A 15,491-nucleotide genomic window follows, 5' to 3' on the forward strand; every position below is an offset into this window, starting at 1 on the left:
AGACAAGTTGTACACATACACTAATCTGTTTATGCTATGTAACACCGAAGTGGCTTTCATTGGGTGCATTTTCCTACTAAGGTGCAACTACACTGTTTTACAGAAGTGTAATCCATTTTTTACATTTCTATAAGCGTATTACGATTACTATATATTTTATATCTAAAAACAAAGATGATGTGACTTACCAAACGAAAGCGCTGGCACGTCGATAGACACACAAACAAACACAAATATACACACAAAATTCTAGCTTTCGCAACCAACGGTTGCTTCGTCAGGAAAGAGGGAAGGAGAGGGAAAGACGAAAGGATGTGGGTTTTAAAGGAAAGGGTGAGTCCTTCCAATCCCGGGAGCGGAAAGACTTACCTTAGGGGGAAAAAAGGGCGGGTATACACTCGCGCGCGCGCGCGCGCACACACACACACACACACACACACACACACACACACACACACACACACATCCATCCACACATATACAGACACAAGCAGACATATATTTTCCCACTTTTATTGTATTTTATAAATATTGCACTGTGACTGCAGTTTTCTATCCATCTTGGACACCCCCCCCCCCCCCCCCCCCCCCCCCCGGGTCTTCTTGTCTCTCCCCCATTCTCTCATCCCCTGCCAGCACTACTATACCAACCTAACCCAATGGATTACTATCCTTCCGCACACAGCCGTCTCCCCTCTCCCTCCTTCCTCAATGCTTTGTTTGCCATTATATATCACAGTCAGTTGTTGCCCCTTGTCACCAACCCCCCCCTCCCCCCTCTTCTCAACTTTGAGCCTCCAGCCACTCGCCTATGAGTGAGTCTGTTTAATGTTTAAGTCTCTTGCCCCCCCCCCCCCCCCAATTTGGTTCCGAACACATCTCCCTCTCTCTCTCTCTCTCTCTCTCTCTCTCTCTCTCTCTCTAACACACACACACACACACACACACACACACACACACACACACCACCCTGTTAACACACTTATAAAATGAAGTCTTGATTTAAAAATGTGCATTCCTGTATCTCTCCCATCCCTCTTCAGTCCGCATTCTACTCTCCCCCCTTTTTAACTCCTATTGTTAACTTTCACCGTTTGTATTATCAATGGTACGTACCATATTCCTATATGTGATTCACTGTCTTTGAACTATATTTCATTTTGTTCCTTTTAGACTTTAGTTCCTGATCCAGTTTGATGTAGATTCGCTTACAGTTGTTTATGATCTGATGTATACATGTTTATTGCAAAGACGATGGTGCACAGTGCCACCCAGAAGATCATTATATATAGTCTGGACATATTAGTCATATATCTGTGACACTTTGTGATTTAAATATTCAGTTGTTCTATTATTCATACTTTTTGATTTCACTATCGTTATTTTTTAAGGAGATGTGAACTCATCTTTTATTTACCAGCATAAGTTGGTTTTTACTAAATATTACTTACTCCCAGGATTATTTACTGATCTGTTCCAATATGGTGATTTTAAACCTGGTGTTTCATGGGGAGCCAACATTTTTCTTAATTTAAGGATAACTTTGAGCCTGACAACATGTTAAATGTCCTCCAATTATGTTAAAGAAGCATAACTTAAGTACACACCAATTTACATTCATTGCTTAGGACATTTTATATATTTTGAAATGTTACCTGGTCTTACTGTACACAATTTTTACTTTCAGCAAATACCTGAAAAAGGCAGAAACCTGTGTTGTACTGAAATAAACATTAAATAGTCAAATAGTGATGTGTTCCTTTAAAAAATGACTCAGCCATAACCCCAAGGGGCTGTTTCCAGTATCAAATCCCAGTCTGACTTGCAGTATTAATAGGCCAAGAACTTTCGGTACTGATGTGACCTGGATTAAAGCAATTCCATCCCAAGGTGTCCTTATTTACTTACTATGATTATGATGGTATATTCAGTTTTTCATTTAGTTACAGAAAACCAGTAACTAATACTTTTTTATGGTGACCACTATTGCATCCATTAGACTACAGTTTGATTGTTGGCATCAATAAGGAACAAGAGGATGTCATGTTCTTCTTGGGAAGGAAACTTGTCATTCATATGAATACATCATCTTTTTAACAGCTAAAGCCATAGAACTAGAACTGTTTCTAAACACAGACATGTTGTGATATCTATCTGCCAACAACTGACAATGAGCATCAGATTCACAGTGACCACAATCCTAGGCAAATTACCTTCCAGATAATTCAGAACACAGCTCCCCCTCCCAGTCAACAAGATTATATGGATCTGACCTCCAATGAACAAAAATGCAAGTTGCTTTTAATATCTGAGCAATCAAGAAATATTCTTAATACATGCCGAGAACCTCCAGTGAAGTAATGTGTCTGTAGCATATGATAATCTCTAATTTAATAGTATTAGAGCAATGCTGCAACTGCAAAGTGAAACACATATCTTCCAAACTTCTGTGGCAAAAGAGGTTTGCATTACAACAATTTACACCAATATGCAGATCTGCTAATTTAAGAAAATATTTCCCCTTCAATTATATGAAAAAATTAAATCTTCCAGCTACTGTCAGTCACTCGCAACTTTTACTGGGGTACTGCAAGAAACCGTAAAGACCCATCGCACTCCTCTCACTGGCAATACTATGTGGTAAGCTAGACGGAAATTCCCCATAACACTGCACTGCTTTCCCACAGCACCATCACTGTAAAATATCCACTACATAAATAAATAATTAATTAATGGAGGGTGGTCTTACTTTTATAATAGTATTTTCAAAGTACAGAAAAGGTATGGCAACTGCAGAACCTGACCAGTGTCCATTGCTTTATGTAGAAACAATTTGAAATCTTACTACTAGTTGAAGAATTAAATATTCCGAGATACAGTAATAGGGTCTATACAAGAGCGATGTACTTGAGGGCAATGTTATGGAAATGGAAGAGGATCTCGATGAAGATGAAATGGGAGATAGGATACTGCGTGAAGAGTTTGACAGAGCACTGAAAGATCTGAGTCGAAACAAGGCCCCGGGAGTAGACAACATTACATTAGAAATACTGACAGCCTTGGGAGAGCAAGTCCTGACAAAACTCTACCATCTGGTGAGCAAGATGTATGAGCCAGGCGAAATACCCTCAGACATCAAAAAGAATATAATAATTCCAATCCCAAAGAAATCGGGTCTTGACAGATGTGAAAATTACCAAACTATCAGTTTAATAAGTCACAGCTGCAAAATACTAATGTGAATTCTTTACAGACGAATGGAAAAACTAGTAGAAGCCGACCTCGGGGAAGATCAGTTTGGATTCCGTAGAAATATTGGAACACGTAAGGCAATACTGACCCTACGACTTATCTTAGAAGCTAGATTAAGGAAAGGCACCTATGTTTCTAGCATTTGTAGACGTAGAGAAAGCTTTTGACAATGTTGACTGGAATACTCTCTTTCAAATTCTGAAGGTGACAGGGGTAAAATACAGGGAGCGAAAGGCTATTTACGATTTGTATAGAAATCAGATTGTAGTTGTAAGAGTCGAGTGACATGAAAGGGAAGTAGTGGTTGGGAAGGGAGTGAGACAGGGTTGTAGCCTATCCCCTATGTTATTCAATCTGTATATTGAGCAAGCAGTGAAGGAAACAAAAGAAAAATTCGGAGTAGGTATTAAAATCCATGGAGAAGAAATAAAAACTTTGAGGTTCGCCGATGACATTGTAATTCTGTAAGACAGCAAAGGACTTGGAAGAGCAGTTGAACGGAATGGATACTGTCTTGAAAGGAGGATATAAGATTAACATGAACATCAACAAAAGCAAAACGAGGATAACGGAATGTTGTCAAATTAAGTCGGATGATGCTGGGGGAATTAGATTAGGAAATGAGACACTTAAACTAGTAAAGGAGTTTTGCTATGTGGGGCGCAAAATAACTGATGATGGTCGAAGTAGAGAGGATATAAAATGTAGACCGGCAATGGCAAGGAAAGCGTTTCTAAAGAAGATAAATTTGTTAACATCGAGTATAGATTTTAGTGTCAGGAAGTCATTTCTGAAAGTATTTGGATGTATCGTAGCCATGTATGGAAGTGAAACATGGACGATAAATAGTTTGGACAAGAAGATAATAGAAGCTTTCAAGATGTGGTGCTACAAAAGAATGCTGAAGATTAGATGGGTAGATCACATAACTAATGAGGAGGTATTGAATAGTTCTGGGGAGAAGAGGAGTTTGTGGGACAACTTGACTAGAAGAAGGGATCGGTTGGTAGGACATGTACTGAGGCATCAAGGGATCACAAACTTATTATTGGAGGGCAGTGTGGAAGGCAAAAATTGTAGAGGGAGACCGAGAGATGAATACACTAAGCAGATTCAGAGGGATGTAGGCTGCAGTAGGTACTGGGAGATCATGAAGCTTGCACAGGATAGAGAAGTATGGAGAGCTGCATCAAACCAGTCTCAGGACTGAAGACCACAACAACAACAACAGTGAATTTTATGTTGCTCAGATTTATATGCAACTGCACGTCAAACTCAGTTCATGTTTCATATATACTAAAATGAAACAGTATATTGTGTACTTGATTTCTAACTTGTAGATTTAACTCTTACAAAGACCAGAAATATATCTCATAAAACAAACAACAATTTAGCACACCAATAATCTGGGAGATTTGTAGTAGTCCTGAAGTGTAATTTACGTTAACGATATGCTTGCTACCCAATGGTCCCAAACACTGTATGCCTTTATGAAGTTACACAGCTGTGTGTGCAAGTCACTTTTGCTTTACAGTTACAAATTTAAAAACCATTCTTCAAGAGACCTACTGTACAGCTCCCTTTCCTTCTGTTGAAAACATTCCAGGACACAAATTTTGACATTGAAATAATGGCAACATCAGTTAAAACAAATCTTCACAGTCTTCATGCTAAACAGACAAGTTTAAAGATTTAAAAGACAATCTTACCATCAAATAACATACACCAATATCCAACCAAATCTAACTGCTTCTCAGAAAAACATTTTCAACTGTAAGGGGTCCGTAGGCCCATACTATAACTTTGCACTCGGCACAGGTCGATAGGGCGAACAATCGATTGTGACGTGTTGCGAGAGCGAGTGTCGAGATGCGCCAGAGTGGTTGGCGGGAATGGTGTGTGTGTGTGTGTGTGTCTGTGTGTGTGTGTGTGTGTGTGTGGAGGCCATTATTGGAATACAGGTTTTTAAACCGAGAAGGGTGTCACCATTGCCATGGTTAGACCCCTAAATAATAAATAAATACCGGGAAAGTGATGAAGTATCTTTATAAAAGTGATCAGTGACATTACTAGTGCCGATATTTAGTTTCGCTTCTACCGCGCCAGCCTAACCGTGGATTGCAGTGTTGGATGCAGTGATGGATTACCATGTGACGATAATGGCAAATGAAGAAAGCCTGTGCTGAGATAAGCCGTAATTAAATATGTATGACGAAGGCAGTGGCTGTCTCCTTTTTGTGTTTTGAGAAGAATGTAAGTTCGTAATTAGTAAAACTGTGTTTGTGTTCCTTATTACCATACATTCAATATTATTGTATTGAACAGGACGAACTGGAAAGTAACAACTTACGTAGCAGTCAATTCCAATTACCAGCCCCATTAGGTTCACGGTCATGTTAATAATAAATATTGGGCTGCTATTCGATCAGATCAAGTCGGGATAAAAACGGAGGTGTTACAAATTCAAATGCTGGAATGGAAAATTGTTGCTTTCCTTTGCTGTTACTTGTTTACCAAAGTTGTGATAGAATTTTAAATAGTAAAATATGTGTGGAATGCTATAATTCTTAACTTAAATTTTTAATGGTAGGTAAATTCCAGAACTACATCTATTTTTTTACATGGTTTTATTAGCAGTGGAATAATATTTTCTTCAATAAACAACATTCGTGGGGAAGTCTCCAATAAACTGCTGCAAAACTGTAGCCTAAATATTACTATTTACAGAAAAGGTTGTTGCTTTTTGTGCTATAACAGTGTTAATGTCATTACAGTTATCTGTTGTTAAATATTATTTGGAGCTAAGTTGTTCCACAGAGAGGAAATCATTTACAAAAGAAAACACATTGAGTAACAAAAAATTTGTATATCCGATTTAATCATTAGAAACTTTATCTACACTGAATCTGAGGAGCCTCAGTATATGAACTAGTCCTTCCGGATTCTGGCTGCTCTTGGGTCATCGGATCTGTATACTGAAAAAGTAGAAAGTGAATGTTAGACTTCAAACTCTCAAATAAATTTCCACAAATTTACTACCATAGACAATTCTTACAAATAGCTATGTCATGAGCACACACCACAGCCAAAATATTACAACAAACAGTCACATGAAGGTCCAGAATCAAACAAGGCTTGAATTTTGAAGTTATTAGCTATTTGATTAGATACTAAATAGCCATGTGGAGGAAGCACATTGAGGCAACCATTAGCAACTTTAAAGATACAGCCTTCTGGTACATTGTAGTATGGTGTGAAGACAGAGCAGAAATAAATTACTTCCCCAATAAGATTATTATGTATTACTATCTCAAATGCCAAATCTGTAGTTGTCAGAACATAGCAACCATGTGTGTAGTGCATTAGATCTGCAATAAAAACCTAATTTACACTGAAATATCAATAATGGTTAACAACACATGAACGAACTATTTCCTTACCAGTGGTGTGGAAAATACTGAGAACTTTTTGAAAATTGAACTGTTAATACACACTTTTTCTTTCTTGTCTAGAAACAAATAACATGGCTACTTTTTTAATATAAAAACAAACTTCATTACTAACCCTCACACAGAAATTCAAAATTAAAAGCAATACTACATCTTAACATTTCCTTTAGTATTTTCTGACGACGTTACAGAGCTCAGAAGTCAGGGAATTTCAACAATTTATGTTTGCCTTAATACAGAGTTCCGCGGCATAAACAGGGCAGGAAAGCAGTTTTCTGCAGATGCTAACACAAAGATAAAAAATGTTAATTTTTTCTCTGACTAAAATAAATAGAATTGGTTTCTGCTACCTCAGCAACAATAAATGTTCCTTGAAGCACTAACAGGTTAATTATATTATTAAATGACATCGGAAACTGCTAAAATTTCAGAAGTTCTGCTACTCAGTAACAGTAACAGTTTCTACAAACAATAACATAGTTAAATAGATTTTCAAACTACAAGGATACTAGGTTAGCTGCTCCATGTCTAACATTTTTGTAGTGAATAGATTTGGTGGTTCGAAAAGACTTGATAATAACTGCCAGGCCAGCCAGATCTCTTCACTGCACACACAAGATTTTCTAGCCAGAACTTTCTTTACATGTATCCAGAAATCACACTAGAATTTTTAAATTTTTTCTTATCGCAGAAGCATCTTTGTGGGCAAGCACTTTGTACTGCAAAATAAGGATTTTTTCCTTCTTTTTCTATCCTCATCTCTTCTCCAATAGCTTTTCATCTTCTTAATCAAGTAGACTGCATGGTTTTACCAATTGCAAAATTATCTGTCCCATTTATAATTCAGTAAAAACTTTTACAGCAACTGAGTCATTAGTTGGACTGCTGCTTCATTTCCTGAGTGAAGATCATAACCTTACCCACAGTAAAAACGCAGCACATATAATAATATGGAATCTTTCTACAAACATCCAAACACTGATGAGAAATTAACTGCATAAATGACATGCTCTGTATTTTTTTATGTTTTCATATGTGGGTGTAGTTCTTCAAAAGGATCAACTTTAAGGGAGTGAGAGCTATCTTTGAACTCGGCTACCTATCTTCAACTGTTTGAAATGGAGGAAGAGACTTTTTCAGTTTTTGACAAATTTTTATTGATGATAAATCATTCAAAACAAAGAATTTTATCATAGGTAGAATACCAATTTGTTTGTCTGAATGAAATAATGCAACATGACTACTTAAAAAACCCACACAAACAAAACTAATCAGCAGATTAGCCTGATACTTTATGATACTGAACAACTTTTTATTGCTGCCCATGCAATCTTTATGACTTGGCATAAACTCTTCATCTTGTTCTTGTGATTAATGGAACTGAAGATTGCCAATATATTCTGCCCTTTTCACAGACTTCTCTGTGACAAGTATGAAACTCGGATGTGGAGTGATCAGTCCCTGTAGGTATGAAACTCAGTACCTTTGTCTGTTGTGAGAAAGTGCTCAACCAGTTGGCTGACCACTTGCCTGCAAAAGGCAAAGGTCCTGAGTTTGAGTCTTGGTTTGGCACACAGATTCAATCTGACAGTAAGTTTTGTATGAACACACACTCCGTAGCAGAGTGGAAACTTTATCATGGGCACTATAGGTATGTTACAAAGTCCAGAAATAATGTGATAAAGGCTTTTGCCAATAAGGAAAGACAACCACACCAGAAGATTTAAGGGCATTACATGAATTACGTAATACAATGTACTTCACTAAAAATTTTAAATAGAACATGGCTGTACATACGAAGTTAGTGATAAGAGTGGAACTTTGATTTTACACTCTGATTTTATACTTCTCATGATACTACACAATAAACTCATAGCCCCTGTGAAAAACCCATAACATCAATGCTAAAAGTTCCCCGATTTTACATTTCTTTCTAGTAAGGCTTGCCTCAATTCTACATTCTTACTCAGTGCCTCACTCGACTTTGTACCATTTGACGTGAGTAAAAAAGTAATGAGAGGTGGTGGAGTTAAGAGGATGTTTTAGACTGTTGCGGAGAGGGGAGATGTGAAAGAGGAAATACTGACATAATCCACAATCGGCACTGCCAACACAACTTGCAACGTTTAGCTACACCGTGCAATTTTGATACAACTACTGCTAGGTTGCGGCAGCAATGGAAAAATGTGACAGTTGACGTGAAGTGTTCTGGACCGAGTCAATATCTGATGAAGGGGCCAAGCAGTCACCTTTTCGTGTGCCACTTAAATTAAGTCTTGTGTTTTTGTATGTATATCTGATATACTGTATTCAGCAAGAATATCCATCAACCTTTTCAACTGAAATACTGAGTCTTGAAGAATATGCTTGGTCAGAATCAAGGCAATGTCTGTCATTTCTGGGTAGTGAGCTCTTATTGCCAGGCAACTTGTTACGTCACCCAACAGCCAGCCCAGCTACCACACCAAATAACACATGTAAAATGAGCTATAACACATGTACAATGAGCTCACCACTTAGTTTAGCTCACTATGTACTAAGTTTACAGACCTTAGCCAACAAAACATTAGAAATTCCTTAAGCACAGGATTATAAAGTATAAACAGCCACAGAAGCTATAAATCAAAGTCAGTGCGAGAGTCTCATTCTTCTCCTCCCAGGTAGAAATTTTACTGACACTCAAAGTCAAATGACACAACCAAATCGCAAATCGATAAACAAACAATTTAGAGGCTTCCTTTACCAGGCTACAGATTAGCTAGCTGTTTCTCAAGGAGTTCCTTGCAGGGTGGGGGAGTGGCTCTGCACGTAGAAAACAGTATTCCATTTGAGTCAATAGACTTATCACGACACTGCACTGAACATATATTTGAAATCTGTGCAGCGTTAGTTGAATTTAGTGATACTAAACTTCTAATTGTTGTTGTTTATAGGTCCCCTAACTCGGACTTCAGAGTATTTTTGCTCAAGCTAGAGAGGGTTCTTGATTCACTTTGTAGGAAGTGCCAGAAAGTAGTTATATGTGGTGACTTCAATATTAATTTTGTATATGATTGTGCAAGAAAAAGGATGTTGGTAGATCTCCTAAATTCACATGATCTGATGCAAACTGTGTTTTTTTCAAACTAGGGTGCAGGGGAACAGTAGCACAGTCATAGACAATATTTTTATTCATTCTTCATTACTAGATGGGCATTCTGTTAGTGAAAGTGTGAATGGCCTTTCAGACCATGATGCACAAATTTTAACCCTAAAAGGCTTTTGTACTCAAACCAATGTCAAATTTAATTATAAACTATGTAGGAAAGTTAATCCAACAGCAATAGAAAGTTTCTTAAAACTTGTCAAGGAACAAGAGTGGCAGGATGTTTATAGTGCTGATAATAGAGATGATAAATACAATGCTTTCCGTAACACATTTCTCATGCTCTTTGAGAGCTGCTTTCCATTAGAACATTCTAAATGGGGTATTAGCAGTAATGGACAGCCCGGGTGGCTGAATAGTGAGATAAGGATATCATGTAAAACAAAGTGGGAATTATATCAAAATGTTAGAAGTAGTCACAATCAAACTACAGTAGCCCATTACAAACAAAATTGTAAGGTGCTTAAAATGTTATTAGGAAAGCAAAGAGTATGTGGTATGCAAATAGAATAGCTAATTCACAGGATAAAATTAAAACCATATGGTCAGTTGTGAAGGAAGTGTCTGGTCAGCAGCACAAGGTCGGTGATAAGTCAGTTTGAAGTAAAAATATTTCTGTTACTGATAAATCAGATATATGTACAGTATTTAACAATCATTTTCTGAGCATTGCTGGTGAATTAAATAAAAATTTAGTTCCTAAAGGAAATCATACCTTTCTTGGCAGATGCCTTTCGAGATTGACGTCTGAAATACTCCTCTGCGATACAGACAAGAGGGAGATTGAGTCAATAATTAAATCACTGAAGACTAAGGACTCTCATGGTTATGATGGAGTGTCTAGCAGAATATTAAAGTACTGTGCTGCACATGTAAGCCCTGTATTTAGCCATATTTGTAATTTTTCCTTCAGGAACGGCCAATTCCCTGAGCGATTAAAGTACTCAGTAGTAAAGCTGCTTCATAAAAAGGGAGAAAGGGATAATGTAGATAACTTTAGATCTGTTTCTATGCCATCAGTGTTTTCAAAAGTTACTGAAAAGGCTGTGTATGTAAGGATAATTGATCATTTTATATCATTCAATTTGCTATCAAATGTACAGTTCGGCTTTAGAAGTCGTTTAACAACTGAAAATGCTATATTCTCTTTTCTCTGTGAGGTACTGGATGGGCTAAGCAAAAAGTTTCGAACGCTTGGCACATTTTTTTATTGAACTAAGGCATTTGATTGTGTTGATCACAAAATATTGTTCCAGAAGATGGACCATTATGGAATATGGGGAGTAGCTCACAATTGGTTCACCTCTTACTTTAGCAACAGACAGCAAAAGGTCATTATTCACAATGTTGATAACGGCTGTGACGTGGGATCTGAGTGGGGTACTGCCAAGTGGGGGGTACCCCAGGGATTAGTGTTGGGGCCATTCCTGTTCCTTATTTATATAAATGATATGCCCTCTAGTATTACGGTTAACTCTAAAATATTTCTGTTTTCTGATGATACTATCTTGGTACTAAAGGATGTTGTGTGCAACATTGACTCGGTTTCAAATAGTGCAGCACATGATCTCAGTTCATGGCTTTAACTAACATTAAATCACAGTAAGACTCAGTTTTTACAGTTTCTAACACACAATTCAACAAAACCTGACATTTTAATTTCACAGAATGGGCATATGATTAGTGAAATTGAACAGTTCAAATTTCTAGGTGTTCAGATAGATAGTAAGCTGTCGTGGAAAGCCCATGTTCAGGATCTTGTTCAAAGACTTGATACTGCCAGTTTAACTATTCGAATGATATCAAAAGTGAATGATACTTCGACACAAAAATTAGTCTACTTTGCTTATTTTCATTCACTTATGTCGTATGGTATTATATTTTGGGGTAACTCTTCCCATTCTACAAGGGCATTTTTGGCTCAGAAACGGGTGGTTTGGGCAGTAAGTGGTGTGAGTTCACGAACCTCTTGTCAACCTCTGTTCACGAATCTGGGTATTTTAACATTGGCCTCTCAATATGTATATTCCTTATTGTTGTTTCTTGTTACCAATATTAGTTTATTCCCAAGAATAAGCAGCTTTCACTCAGTTAATATGCGGCAGAAATCAAACCTGCATTTGAATCGGACTTCCTTAACTCCTGTGCAAAAAGGTGTGCAGTATACTGCTGCATCCATTTTCAATAAGCTGCCACTCGAATTCAAAAATCTTAGCAGTAATCCATGCGCTTTCCAATCAAAGCTGAAGAGTTTCCTCATGGGTCACTCCTATGCTGTCGAGGAGTTCCTTGGAAAATTAAGCTGATTCTTATTCTATTGCTGACAGCGTTTACTTAAACTTTTGGACTGACTTTTTTCAGGTTCATGAACATTTATTTTTATCTGTTATTACTTTTATGTTGTAATTTCAGGTACTGACATGCTCCATGACCTTGGAGATTTGCTCCTCAATTTGGTCCTACGGAACTTGAAGCGTAAATAAATAAATAAAAAAGAAATTTCAGAATTTTATGTCATACAACAGACTTATTAGAAAAAAGTGGGTTTTGCCACTATTAATACTGTTGGGTATGTAATTGGAAAGACTATCACTTCTGCTAATGATAGAGGTCATTGAGCCATTTCCAAATACACCACTGCCACAAATTATGGCTCAGAAACGAAATCTGTGGCAATTTATAGAAGGGTTGCACTTCTGGCATGTTGAAAGATTCTCTTCAGTCATTGTTGGTCCTGTTCTTGCAGGATCCTTTTCCAACCGCAGTGATGATGGAGATTTGATGTTTCAACATGTGCCTGATATTCATGTTACACTTGTGAAATGGTCATAGGGGAAAATCCCCATTTCATCACTACCTCAGAGATGCTGTGTCCCATTGCTCGTGTGCTGACTATAACACCAAGTTCAGACACACTTAAATTTTGATAATCTGCCATTGTAGCAGCAGTAACTGATCTGACAACTGCACCAGGTACTTGTTGGCTTTGCTGACCACAGTGCAATATTCTGCCTGTTTACATATCTCTGTATTTGAACACGCATGCCTATACCAGTTTCTTTGGCGCTTCAAAGTACATGCCAATTGCATGTGTTTTTGCTCATATTTTGGGGGTTTTAACATTTTCCTCAGTTTTGCGTTTTTTTAAGTCTGAACCACATGAAAACATACAATAAGGGTTTCACTGTAGTTGTATTGAATAAGCTGTATCATTGAAACCATTAGTTTATATGTAGTTGATTAAATGAACAACAATTAATGGAATTGTAGGCAATCAACTGATCATAATATCATGTTAAAATAACTAAATGTGATTTATCACATAATATATCAAAATATACAGATATTTCCACATTGTGATAACTACTTCTAGCACTAGGTGTAACCAATGACATTTCTCTTTACTTACTAGAATCTGGTTGTAGTTTATCACCTTTCTTTATCCTTCACTCCTTTTCTTAGTTTATTCTTTACCTAGTTTTCCGTGAACTACCATTTATAACTTCTCAGACTTCCAAATCAATATCTACTGTGGATTTCACTCTCACTATTGTACTGGGTGCCTCTGTTCTTGCCTATAGACTCTAGCGAACTGATAGGCTGAAAAGTGACTGGTAAGTCATTCCATCTTTTTTACATTCCTTACATTTCCTGTGACTCCTCTGATCTTATTGCCATCTTCATGGACTGCCAGTCATAATTATAATTGCTATGTCTTCTCTTGCCTTAGTTTATACAAAACTAATTTTCTACTTGAGGCTTTTGCTAGTCAATGAATGCAATAAAAGTTCATATTTAAAGATGCAACAGTTGGGTTGAAGAATATTGTAGACTGAGGTAGTTATCAGATTTTAACGATATCTCCTCCCATACAGTGTACTTCTTATCCTGGTTCTTCGTAATTAGTTTGGCTTGCAATCCATATGCAGTATTTTAGTATTTAGTATGCGTACTGCACAACTTATTCTGAACTATGTACATCTTACAAGAGCCATTCAATAATCTGCTAAGCAGATTCCCTCTCTAGTTGACTTCCTTCAATTAAACGAATAGCTGAAATTGAGACCTCAGTATTTTACGTGTTATTTACCAGCTCCGCACCTTGCTACCAAGTCTTAGAATGAAGCCCTGGTGTAATGACAGAATTCACAACATTCAGTGATTTAAGGCTGTATATCACATTTTTGTTCATTTGGAGAGGTGCATATGGGGCCTGAAGATGGCATAATGAAATGCTGTAACTGGTAGCCTTCAAAATAAAATAAAATAAAATAACATCTTAAGTTACATGGCTGTTGGTGAATTTTATTGACACTGACTATTACTTAACCAGTCAATGTTTGATTTGAATGTCTTGCACTACTGTGTCAAAGGTTTCTAGCTTCAAAATCGTTTCTGTGGGAGTCTCAATGAGTTATATCTCTTCAAAGCTTGCTCTGTATTGGTGAACATCTTCACGTGTTTGTTGATCTTACCAGCTGGAATTTTCTATCCCACCCACTGATGTTAAAAAAACAACCACAGCAGTTGCTACAAACATGAAATTGAGCCATAGTATCACAATTTGTTTGCACACATGCCGGAGGAAAATGTTTAATGCACAAATTAAACTACCGTATTTACTCGAATCTAAGCTGCACTTTTTTTCCGGTTTTTGTAATCCAAAAAACCGCCTGCAGCTTAGAATCGGGTGCAAAGCAAGCGGAAGTTCTGAAAAATGTTGGTAGGTGCCGCCACAACGAACTGCCGTCGAATATGTGTAGCGCTACACAGGCGTGGTTTGTAGGCACAAAGATAAATACTGGCACCAAAACCTCTGCGTCAGTAAATAAATTAAAAAAAATAAATAAAAAAGGTGGAAGACGAGCTTTTTTTCTCTGCCCAGAGTTTCGACAACTGCATTTTCACACATTATCCAACGAAGTAAATACAACTCCGTATTGTTCATCTTCGAATGTAGCAGAATTTCAATGTACTACGAAAATCCGACTGGCAAGACTGTTTGGGATGTTTGTCAATATGGCCAACTCTACGTTCTGAAATTTTTCCTACCTGTGACAAGAGATGGTTGCTAATAGGAACTTGTATGAATTGTGAATCACATGCAGTATTCTCTTCACCATAAGAATAAGACGAATATAAACATTTTGCCATGTTTTCTTTCGTGTTTGCTGCTATCTCATTTAAATCCTGCCTGCCTAATAAACTACGAAACTAGAGTGAGACAACAGCAAACGCGGAAGAATATACGTATCGTGTCATGTTTATATTCGTATTAAGTGATACAGTCAGAAGTGAAGCACGGCAGCTGACTAGATTTTCAAATCTAAGATGACTCTAATTTATGTGCAGAATTTGATGTACTAAAGAAGCGGCCGCAAAGATTTTCAAACGGAGAAAAATTTTCGCCTAACTCTCGTTCAGAACATGTTCTATCATACGCAGTCTATTATTTGGTTCTTGTTGATCATTATCAAAGAAAGCAGCAGTGTAAGTAACAACAAATAGCAGTCTCGTGCCATTGTTTCGCTAATGAGACAATTCCTCTCTATTTTTTTATTGTTAGCGGCAGTAGCGCGCACAAAAGCAAGCCATGCCGCGAGCGGCAACAGACCGTAAACACGCACTATCAGAATGCGACAAAC

At 37.4% G+C, this 15,491-nt stretch overlaps 1 protein-coding gene across 1 annotated transcript in view; it reads right to left on the reverse strand.

Moving 5' to 3' along the window:
* Positions 1 to 6,103: 6,103 nt before the first annotated feature.
* Positions 6,104 to 15,491, reverse strand: part of LOC124605300 — a 40,068-nt gene continuing 30,680 nt past the window's right edge. Inside the window, exon 3 of the mRNA XM_047136880.1 lies at positions 6,104 to 6,227. Within this exon, the coding sequence (XP_046992836.1) occupies positions 6,181 to 6,227 (47 nt within the window). The 3' untranslated portion in view covers positions 6,104 to 6,180. The remainder of the gene's footprint in view (positions 6,228 to 15,491) is intronic.

Source organism: Schistocerca americana, chromosome 3, assembly GCF_021461395.2.
Source record: "Schistocerca americana isolate TAMUIC-IGC-003095 chromosome 3, iqSchAmer2.1, whole genome shotgun sequence".
Lineage (NCBI taxonomy): Eukaryota > Metazoa > Arthropoda > Insecta > Orthoptera > Acrididae > Schistocerca > Schistocerca americana.